This window comes from Ailuropoda melanoleuca, unplaced genomic scaffold (assembly GCF_002007445.2).
Source record: "Ailuropoda melanoleuca isolate Jingjing unplaced genomic scaffold, ASM200744v2 unplaced-scaffold1955, whole genome shotgun sequence".
Lineage (NCBI taxonomy): Eukaryota > Metazoa > Chordata > Mammalia > Carnivora > Ursidae > Ailuropoda > Ailuropoda melanoleuca.
This window is the reverse complement of record NW_023188892.1, coordinates 1460-12970: the sequence shown is the minus strand read 5'-3', so window position 1 is coordinate 12970 and position 11511 is coordinate 1460. Positions and strand designations below refer to the sequence as shown.

At 52.0% G+C, this 11511-nt stretch overlaps 1 protein-coding gene across 1 annotated transcript; it reads left to right on the top strand.

Annotated features, from left to right (window-relative positions):
• The first annotated feature begins 3714 nt into the window (after positions 1-3714).
• LOC117797944 (protein C19orf12 homolog) lies at positions 3715-8402 on the top strand. Its single transcript, XM_034650374.1, has 3 exons — positions 3715-3898; positions 7551-7787; positions 8313-8402. The coding sequence occupies exons 1-2, from the start codon at positions 3715-3717 to the stop codon at positions 7784-7786; spliced, it is 420 nt and encodes a 139-aa protein (XP_034506265.1). The 3' UTR covers position 7787; positions 8313-8402.
• The last annotated feature ends 3109 nt before the right edge of the window (positions 8403-11511 follow it).

Here is an 11511-nt window from a genome sequence, read left to right as displayed (position 1 = left end):
CTGCGGGGCAAGTTAGAGATGACCAGGGATGGGGGTTAAGGATCTGGGAGGGGAGCATTCCTTTGCTGGGGACTGGTAGCTTCTTTACCTTTAGAAGACGAAGCAGGGAGACTCAGGGGTTGCAGAGTGACCTGTTTATGGGCCCTGCCAGGGCCTATGGCAGAGAGAAGGCAGTACCGGCTTAGCTTTGCCTCTGTGGCTGCGGGAAGATGGTCCAGGGGGGCTCGCTCTTTTGATTTCTCAAGAGAAATCAGAAATCAGATGTATGTGAAATCTGATTTTCAAATACTGGCGATAGTTCAGTCTTTAAAATGTCTGTGGGCTCATCTGACAGTGCTGGTGGGGTCCACGTGAGACCTTCGCACTGGGGCCTACAGAGCTGGGAAGACAAGGCTTACAAGAGCCAGTCCACACAGTGGAATTTTATAAATTCCAGCAGAGAAGCAGAAAGATGGCAGGTGAGCAAGATCACCCTGACTCCTTCGGAGGCTCCGCTTTTCTTTTCTTTTTTTTTTTAAACAGGGTGCATGGGGGTCTGTGTTCGCTCTGAAGCCTTCCCCTCCCAGCTCTCTCACAATCTGGTCCATCTCAAAAAGCCGGGCTGCACTCTCAGGGATGGGCTCATGTCCCTCTTCCCCAGAACCTTGCTGTCATCAGCAGACCAGCATGGTGGTGCAAGAAACCAGGGCTGCNGCGTGGTGGTGCAAGAAACCGGGGCTGCAAGTTGGCATTTGCCTTCTCTGTGGATGGCAGGTGGGCTTTCTGTGACCAGAGCCTGTGTTGTGGACAAATATGATTCTGAAATAGGTGTGATATGGGGAGAGGAGGCCCCGTTCCCACCCTCTGAGTTCTGTTCCCATCAGAGTACTCTTCCTCCCTCCTTACTGGCGTCCTTGTTGCTTACAGACAAAGGCAAGCTTACAGTGGGAGGAGAAGCAGGACTGGCTTCCTTGCTCACTCTGGCAAGCCCGGAGAAGTCAAGGCCGGGATTTTTAGCAAGGACTCAGGAGATGGGGTGACAAACCTTCCTTCCACAAGAGTGTACTGATGCTCTGATGTCTAAAATGATTCTCACAAGGAAATTAAACCCGGTTTGTCTTGGAGTGAGGCAGCCACAATGCCACCTCTTCCTGTGGTGTGGAGCTGTTGAACCTGGCCAGAGGTGGGCCACGTCGTCCCCTGCCCTCCCACACACCGCGACCCCTGCTGGCCCTCCAGTCTGCAGAGCCCTGGGCTCCTGCCTTGTGCTGGGCTGCCTGGGCTGAGTGGAGGTTGGGAGTAGCCTTTGCACGATGATGCCTTATTAGCCCCGGTGGGTTTATAGGAAGTCATTCAGAGCAAGTGAGAAGCTAGGATTTTAAATGCACAATAGAGTATGAAGTGGCTGTGTCCTGCCTCCTTGCCATGCATTTTCTTGTTATGCAGAAAGTGTTTCCAGGCTACAGGTCCATAATCCTGCAGAAACCCTGTTTTAGGAGTGGTGTCTGGGCAGAGTGCCCTGGCCAGGAGGCCGCCGTGCAGACCATGCTTGGGGTCTTCATGAGCCTGGAAATGGGGAGCTCACTACAGCATCTAGAGGGGCCTTCCCAGAATGGAGCTTCGACTCCCCTTTTCCCAGCATAACTGACAGATAGAAAGCTGCATATAAACCAGATATAAGCTATCCACGAATAGATGTTTTACAGGAGGATTATTAGATTTTTGGAAGATTTTACTATGATAGTAATTCCTTTGGTTATCAATATTTGAAATAAATTAGTATTTGAAAGAAAACTCATTTACGTAGCTTCACAGCACATGGCTACTGGGTAAATCAAGTCACACCCTCCATCCCCTCATTTCTTAGTGACCTGCCACGTGCAGTCCCTTTGCTGTTGTAATGCTATCTGATTATTGTGCCCTTTGTGTGTGGACAATTCCTGACCCTCGAGTGGGCTCTCTTCTAGGGTGGAGGGGGCGGCGTGGACTCTGTCAACAAGGGGCTGCCGGTAGTGAGCAAAGGTGTGGAAAGCTCGGAGGTGTGTAGGCAGGTCCAGGACACAGGGGGCCAGAGCGGGGGCAGGCACCCCAGACTCCTTCCCCGTCCCTTGAGCACCCCTGCAGGGCCTGTCCCTCCATCGCCTCTACACCCCACTTGGTCAAACAGACTCTGGGGGAGGCTTGTTTGCATTTTCTGAACTCGAGCACCAAGAAGCAGATGTCCGATGTCTGGGTCATGCTCTCGTAGAGTCTTGCTGTCTGAGGTGGGGTTAGAGACCAGCTGGAGCTTGTCCCCACGTACAATCTCAGCCCACGCCCGCGGGCTGCATTTCCCAAGGTCATCAGTGATTCTGTGCACTTGTGGAGAACCACGGATCTCAGAACACTGCAGGGGCCAGAGCACAGGACACCCCTTACCTCTGCTGGGACAGCAGAGAGGTCCTGAACCCTGACTGTGGTGATCCAGCAGACCCAGAGATTCATTCTAGGGGCTCAGAGTCTCTCCCGGGATGGGGAGGGTGATGTTACATGACAGGCTGATTCTGGATTCTCCTTGGGCCAGAAAGAAATGTACCCAAGAGTTACTGAGGAACAGGCTCTGCCCCAACCTTTGTCAAGCTCCTTTAGGGACTGCTTGCATGAATAGCGGAATGATGGAAGGAAGTGCCCTTTGAGCCCTGGGTCCAGCTGAGGCCAGAAGGAGAAGCATCAGCTCGTGGCCACTTTGATTTTAATTCCGGGCCCTGTCAGGTGGCCCATCCGTGTTGTGGGTCTCCATGCCCACTGACCCTGGGGCAGAGTCCACCCTGCTGTTGCCCTACCTGCCCGCCAGTTTCCCACCAGTGCAGCAAACAGTTTCCTGACCTCAGAGAATTGTTCTAAGGTCATTCGTCCAAAGGTCTATCTGTCTGTCTATCGGAACAGATGCAAAGCCCTGGAATTGTGTGGTTTAGTTTACTCTCTGGTTGTCCCATCTTACTGGTCCTCCTTAGGGTCAACCTGCCCCCGCCTTTACCATCCCCCCTGCAGAACTGGACGGGCTTTAGGAGTGGCTGCTGATAGAAAAGCCAGTGGTTGTCTCAGCAACAGAATATTCATTTACAGCCAACATGTCTGCGGGCCGCAGTGTTCCAGACTCAAACCAGGTACCTGCATCCATTCTGCTCAGACCTTTCCAGAATCCACCTTGTAGGTGGTTTGTCTCATTTTACAGATGAGGACTCTGGCGATCTGCTCAGGGTCACAGGCGGGCAGGGGTGGGCACAAGGCCAGTGTGGTCATGGAGTCAGGACTTGCCCCCTTTCTGGCTTGGCATGAGCTCCGTTCCCTGTCCCACGACAGAGGGTGGAGGCTGGGATGTCCTGCTATCCGCCAAGCTTTGTGCCCTGGGGAGGCCTGAGGCAGCAGGAAGGGCGCAGACTCAAGAGAGGGCACGCTTGCCTCATTAGTGATGACCCGCGGGAGCCTGAGGCCGGGCCTGCTCAGTAACCCGTCACAAATCAGAAGCGAAGCAGAGGGCAAGGAAATCCTTCCCTCCCTTCTGCTGATTGTGTTGCTTATGAACTAAATGCTTCCCAGCTTTGTCCGCGACAAGGACCCAACCACAGGGCTGGTGCCGTCTGTCCCGTGTTCGGCAGAGCTCCGTTCTCTACATGAGGACTGTTCCTCGGAACTGCAGCCAGAGTAACATTTGCGTGCAGATACTCTGACGCTCATTAAAACTCTCCCTTTGAAATGCTTCCTTTGAGGTTCAAAAAAAAGCCCCTCTCGGTGGATGACGTCATGAGGCTGCTTGGCTGCATCTCGGAGCATGAGGATGTGAAGGTGACCTACAAGTTCCCTAAGAAGGGCGCGATGATCGCAGGGTCTGGGGCCTTCATCGGGGGTCTGGTCGGAGGACCACCCGGAATAGCTGCGGGTAAGTGCAAGCTCGCAGGGACAGTCATCCTCCGGGGGTGTTGTAACAAAGGCCTTTGAAACCACAGAGACCTCACAGAAGTCTCTGTCCTGCGGGAGACGTTGGTTGAGTTGAGGTTGCTTCTGTGACATGATTTGTGTCCCTAATTCATCCTCCTGAAAACACAGGCTTCTGAGCGTGATGGTCTCGCAAATGCAGGGCTTTCCGGCAAATTGCATCCGTGTCATGCAGACCTGGAGGGCGCCTCTCCCCTCAGCGATGTGTCCGGGCATCTGAAGATGAAAGGGTGTCCTGGGTCCCTTCGATGGTCTCCTTCCCCCATCACCATTACAGGTCACTGCAGAAGGGAACCAGGGAGGAAGCTGGGTTTGCTGAGCACCCCATAGGAGCAGACGCTGTCTGGCCATTTTACATGAGCTCATTCAGAGCGACTCCCCATTCTGAAAGCAAACAGTCTCAGGCAGAAAAAGCCCAAATATCCTAGAGGGGTCGTCCCTGCCCCCCGCTTTTGCCACTTGCTTCTACTTGACAGCCAGTTTCCAGCAATGAATGGAGGTTTGGCTGACTTTCCCATCATTCTTGGGGCCAGGAAGGGTTGCTTCCTCTGGCTTCAGTNCAACGGGGCAGGAAGGGTTCCCGTGTGGTCTGACCCGTGGGTCAGGGCTGCTGCGTGGGCCTCACTTGAGGAGGGGCTGGATTAGTTCTCCCGGGAGGTGCCTCAGATGGACCCTGCCACACAGGGAGCTTTGCCGCATGGTCGGCCGCACTGGGCTCAGAGCATCACTGGATGCCGCTCTGTGCGGGCAGCCTGTGCTGGTGACGGTGGAGAGCTCCTGGTCCAGCCTGCAGTCCTTCCATGAGCGGTGACGGCCTGTCTGCCCAGGTTGGCTTCTGTTTCCGGCTCCCAGCATGGCTTCCTGCTCTGCTCTGCTCTGTTTCTGTGGCAGGACTGGCACACAGGGACATTCCATGACACTGAGGTCACACTAGGGAGTAAGTCGGCGTGTGGGGGCCCCAACCGTCGACCTGTCCGTGTCCCTTTGCAGCCTGTGAATTAATGAGTCCTGACTTCAGCTTCTCACCATCCAAGCAGCAGCCAGTGAGGGAGGAGACAAGGCCATTGCCTCCTTCCTCAGTGACAGTCTGCATCTTTGTCCCCCCCCATCTAAGGTGCTCAGGGGAGGGCTTGATGGGATCCTGTATCATACAGCTGTTCCCAGATGTCATTGTGGGGGCATGTGTTTTATCTGGTCTGTGTCAGCGCTGGTAGAGAACATGATGTCTGCCAGGAGAACCGGGGGACTCGCTACTTGCAGCCCCTAGTTGTGGGCGGGAATGTCATTTTACCCAGAAAACGAAGGAATTTTCTCCTCTCCAAAGAGTGAGTAATTTGCTGGTCGATATTCCTGGCGACTTTTTGCATTAAGTGCTGCTCTATTTCCTTTTTTTTTTTTATTTTATTATATTATGTTAATCACCATACAGTACATCCCCAGATTCCGATGTAAAGTTTGATGCTTCATTAGTTGCGCATAACACCCAGTGCACCATGCAATAAGTGCTGCTCTAAATCAAATCCTGCGGTTCTCCTAACGGTTTAGTGCAGATGAGGGCAACTGTCAGCTCTAACACTTCGCAGGTGTCATGGGGAAAAGTTCAGTAAAACTTGTAAATGACTGGTTTTCCCTCCCCTGAATCCTCCCTGTTTTGGAGCGGAAGGGAAGGGTGGCCACGGGGTGGTGTTCAGCCTCCAGGGCCCGATGCTGGCCTGGGCTCAGCCCCAGAGGAGCTGTGTGCTTCCAGATGCCTCCACACTCGGCTTCCCGGAGAGGGTGCAGGCTTTACTGCCTGTCGGCGGGGTCCAGCCCACACCTGGGTTCTCTCTGCCTGGAATCTATTCTCTCAGATAAATCTTTTATTCTGGAATAGTAGTAGAATTACAGACAAGCTGGCGAGACCGTGCAGAGAACTCCCATGTATCCCTCCCCGTTCCTGTTCCCCTGACGTTACCATCTTGTGTTACTAGGTGCCCTTGTCAAAGACACTGATGCGTCACTACTAATTGGTCTCCAGGCTTTATTTGTACTTTGCCAGTTTTTGCACTACTGATGTGTTCCTGTCCCAGAATCCAGCTCAAGCTATCACAGTGCATTTAATCCTCATGCCTGCGTCGTCTCCCCGGGTCTGTGACAGCTGCTCGGACTTCGCTTGCTTTCATGGCCTGGGTAGCTTTGAGGAGTACTGGGCAGGTATTTGTAGAATGCCTCTCCGTTTGGGTCTGCCTGAGGGCTTTCTCGTGCTTAGCCCGGGGTTAGGGACCTTTGGAAAGCTTACTGAGGACACAGGTGGACACGTGTCTCATAGCACCATTCCAGGGACGTGTGACATCCACAGGCCTCCCTGGCAATGTCCACCTTGATCACCTGGTTAAGGGGGTCTGTGCCAGCTTTCTCCACTGTGACGTTAGTGTTCCGCTTTCCACGCTCTGCTCTTTCAGGAGAGCCACTAAGTCCAGCCAGGCTGCATCTATTCATATCTGATCATTGGTATTTAAAGCTCGAAGTGTTTAGGGGTGCCCGTGTGGCTCAGTCAATTAAGCATCTGCCTTCAACTCAGGTTGTGATCCCTGGGTCCTGGGATCCAGCACCGCATTGGGTCCTGTTTGGCGGGGAGCCTGCTTCTCTCTCTCCCCTGCTTGTGCTCTCTCTCTCTCACTCTCCTCTCAAATAAATAAAAATCTTTTAAAATTTTTGTTTTAAAAATCATGGGACATTTTTCAGGATACAGATCTGGCATTCCGTGTGGTAGCAATGGGCAGGCGAGGGGTAGGCAATGCCCCTTAGACAGGGACCCAGCTCTCCGTCACCCACGGGCTCACTCAGCCCTCTTCCCTCCTCTCAACCTCTTGCCTGCCCCCGAAGTCCTTTGAGTTTGAGACCCCTGCCCCAGGGCACCTTCTTGTAGCCGACCTGGACCCACCTGGTCACATAGAACTTTCCGTTGACATAGGGCTTCAAGTCCCAACATCACGCACCTTACATTTGATCATAAATTTACCTTTAATAATAACGGTTACACCTTTTCAGGGTCACAGGAAGAGAAGTATTGAGGAAGTTGTATTTGTAGTTACCATCATAGAGCTCTGGAGGGCTGGCAGGAGAAACCGTTGCTTCAGAGTCAAGGTCTCCTCCTCTGTCCCCAGGGTGCTTTAGCCAAATGATTTCCCTGGAAATTTCCGAAGTTCAGGGGCAAAGAGCACATCATGGAGACCACTCAGCCTCACCACTGAGATGATTCCCGTTGAAAACGCACTTGCATGTCCGCTCTCTGCTTTACGAGGAGAGCGTGTTTGGGAAGCAGGAAACCTGCAGGCCCTGGAGAAGATTTCTGTTAGCATAGCTGTGTGGCGGGAGAGGCTTCGCGCCGCATCTGTGAGTGCAGAGCTCAGGGAAGGCACGTTGGGCTGTCAATATCTGAGTCAAATGAACTGAAGACCCCATAAACCCTTGCCCCCCCACAAGGTGGGGTGGAGTGGGCACGAAGCCAAGCCGGTCTGGCCCACGTGGGAATGCGCCCACTCGTCATGGCGGTGGACGTGCTCCCAGCAAGAGCACTAATCGAACCAGCTAACTGAACCTTCCTTGTTTTCTAGGGGGGGTTGTGGGGGGTCTATTAGGTGCATGGATGACAAGGGGACAGTTCAAGCCGATTCCTCAGATCATAATGGAGCTGCCCCCTGATACGAAGCAAAAGCTGTATAATGAAGCCACCGCCATCCTCGGGGACCTGAAGTGGATGGACCCCAAGGAGCTGACCAAGCAGGTCATGGACAATGAGACCATGAAGCAGCAGCTGCTGGCCCTGCTGGAAAAGTTCCTCGAAGGCTAAGGTTCAGTACATTGACTGCGAAGGTTCTCCTGGGAAGCGGGGATCTCTTTTAGAGGATTCTGCTGACCCACAGGGTGGTCGGCCGATCACATGGTTCTCCCAACTCATAGAAGGTGATTGGGGAGTTGGGGGAAGCCTCACCCATTCATTGCTCATGTGTTGGGCCCAACTGTTCCAGACCCAGGGAACACAGGGTCCTAGTTCAGAGGCCCTGCAGTGATGTCCCCTGAAGTCCCTCCCTTCGCCTGCATGCCTTTATTCCTGGGAAAAACCCTGACCCAACTCCTGACCAGTTTTGGGTCAGACAGAGCAGGCCTTGCTGAGTGAAGTCACCCTGGACCAGCTGGGTCCTGGGGTGACTGTGGTGGCCGCTGGGCCCGAGAGGGCAGGCGAGACCTGAAGTCCTGTCTTCCTCAGGAGGTGAAAGCACTTTCCTGGTTTTCCCCTCAGGCTCTCCTCTCGGCTTCTGTGGTTTTACTATTCTTACTCTGGGTCTCCTTTGCAAAAATTTTCATTTATTTTTCAGTAGGTAATACCAGCCTGATACTTAGAAGACTTAGAAGTCTCCAGATGGTACAAATGGAAAAGCAAGGCTTCCTGCAGCATGGACTCCTGCCCCAGGCCCTTTCCCAGAGACAGCCAGTCTACTAATTTCTTGTGCATTCCTTAACTCGGTTTTTATATAGTGTTTGAAAAGAAATCATTTCCTTTTATTTGTCAGTGTTTATTGATGAAAGCTTAGAACAATCCAGAAAAGAATAATGAAACCACTACAAATTTTACCACCCAAGAAATCACTCTTTACACATTTGGTAAGTTTCCGGTAAACCTTTTAATGCTATGTCTGCACATTTCCAGCATATTTACATTCTTATGTTTAGGCCTCTTTGAACGCTTTTATCAATTAACATTAAATAACATTTGTGATTTAATTTAAAATTCCTTGTAAACATGTGTCATGGCTGTATACTATGCCATCCTACCTTAGCCCTTTCCCTGCTGTGGTTTTCATTGCTGCAGTGAACAGTTTTGTGTTAACATTCTTTTCGTATTTTAGACTCTCATAGAGTTTTGGATAGACTCCTCAAAGTGAAATCCTGAGTTAAGAAGTATGCGGTATTTTTCAAGGTTCTTATATTCAGTCAGAATTCATTCTAGACAGTGATGTTGATAACTCACTCTCCCTGCCGTGGGGTTTGGGATACACATCTCACTGCACCCTCACCAAGAAATAGGATGATAGTGTCTTAAGCCTTTGTGGATTTGATGGGTGATTACCGACATCTTGGTTTGATTAGATTTCTCTGCTAGTGGGGGTGACAAGGCTGGGGTCACCTGCTGATCGCCATCTTACCAGTGTTGTTGAAAGCCCCCCAGGCTGCCAGAGCTGTTTCCCGGCAGAGGGGGAGGGGTCCTGGCCTGAGCAGAGGGCTGGCTGTGGGCTGACCCCCTGTGGCTGGCAGGATGGTGGCTGGCTGGGCAGTGGCAGCGGGGTGGCCAGGAAACAGCAGGGGGCTGCCAGCAGGGCAAGGAGGCAGCTGAGGAGGAAGCCTTGGTGGGAGGACCCTGTAATTATAGAAAGAAACCATCTGTTCTGGGCCGGTTATTAACCTGCTTTGGGTGTTGATGTGAGAGTGACCAGCAAAGATGTTTCCAGGCAGATGGTGTATTTTCAGCTGGAATGAACTTTTTTATTTTTCTGTTTTTTGAGATGTCTGGCTTGGCAGTAAGCATGACTGGGGTGTGTTGCAATGGGGGGGGGGCTGTCAGGACTGGGGCTCCTGGCTTAGAAGGAAGTGTCCTCTCCCCATTCCTTACTGAGAGGTGCCATCTGCTGGACAAGTAGGCGCATCTCTCTCTTTTCCCTCCCTGCCTTCCTGGCTCACCTGCCAGCCCAGGATGTGGCTCCACCAGGAGGCCCTTCTATGAGATCCCCTGGGGAGCGGGGCTGCGTCTTCCTGAGGTCTTAATAAGCCACGAACAGAACATCAGCCACGTCTCCTGCCACCTTTTTTGCAGATAAACCAGAATGTGTCTCACCCTGAACAATCAACATATGGCCATTAGGAAATGCCAGGATTCGTCTACACCACACAGGGAAGGGGGACAGACTGATGCGTTTTCAGTTGTTGGAGGAGGTAAATGGCTTTATTAGCCGGAGGAGGCTCCCTGGACGATTGTGGTCACTGTGGGTCAGGAGGTGAAGCTGGGGTCCGTCCAGCTGACTCGCAGCCTCGGGGCGGCTATGGGTACCCCAAATGCTGGCAAGTAGAGGGAGCAGAAAAGTGTTTCTCTAAGCTGCCGAGGTGATGGCTGTTTCTTTAATTTGTGTGAGTTTTAAGGGAAAGACGTTCCTCATTCTCATCTGCAATTAAGCAAATTCCAGGTTAATATCCAGGCAGCATCTGTTACGTAACAATTACTTGGTAAAAATAAATAGAAATGCTCAAACCCATAAGTGGCAGGGCCTGAGGAAAAAGACAACGCACACACATGCAGACGGATGCTCACACACACGGAGCACGCGCACACGCACACAGAGCAGTGGAGAACGTACATGGTGGTGCCGTCCGCCGGGAGGGTGACTTGCAGAAAAAAGTCAGAGGAACCATAACTTTGTATATACTTTGCAGGCAACACATTTCACTGCAGGGAAAACACTGCCATAAAGTCATTCCGACGGGAAGAAGATAAGGATACGTGCAGCACGGCTGTTCACGGCAGCAGGAGAGAACGGAGCCGGCCCGGTGCAGAGCAGCAGGGACAGCCACACCGCCTTTGTGGCGATGTCACAGCCAATCTAATAAGTAGTACATGGGATGGTATATGAAATTCGGTAGACTGCGCCACACACATTATTCACCTCACAGCAATTTCACACGTACGTGCACGCGACGGGGGAATAAAGAGAAAGACCAATTGTAGCAGGTGCTGGGGACCCTGCTGCTTCCAGGGCAATGAGATCAAGGCTGGGAGGAGGCAGCACAGGCAGTGGAGACTCTTCAGGTGCGGGCATCTTGTGCCTGGGGATTCCAGGGCTAAAAATGGGCATTATTTACGTGTCCCTACACCAAACAAGACCCAGCCTGGTCCCCAGCACCCAGGGGCTGCCTCCCCGTTACTGTCCAAGCCGCCTGGAGTGGGCTCCAGGCTCTGTCCCCATAGGCTGTATCCTCACTAGCCTGCCCCGGGGGCCCTACCTCCTCTGGGACACGGCCCTGCTGTAACACACACCTGTGAGGCTCATCCCCAGACGGCGGCAAAGGTGCCCACGGACCGCGGCAGGAGGGCCTGCCATGCTGGGGGCCGCTTTGGATGTGGGGTCCTTTCTCTAGAGTCTCTCCAACAGAATCTCATACAAGCCACAAATGTTAGCCACATAAACAATTTAAGATTTTCTAGTAACCACATTTTTAAAAAGTAAGAAGAAACAGATGAAATTCATTTAATAATATAATTTAACCCGATATCCCAAAATATTATCATTTCAACATGTAATTGATATAAATGATTATTGAGGTATTTTCCCTTTTATAAATATTAGGTCATTGAAAACTGGTGTAAATGTTTTACACACAGCACATCTCCATTCTCACCAGCCAAGTGTCAAGCCACGTGTGGCCAGTGGCTACTGTATCAGGCCTCACAACTCTGTAAGATACATGACAGCAACGTAAAGATGAAAGATTTTTCTTTTCTATGTGGGTTGCCAGTGATGTGGACAT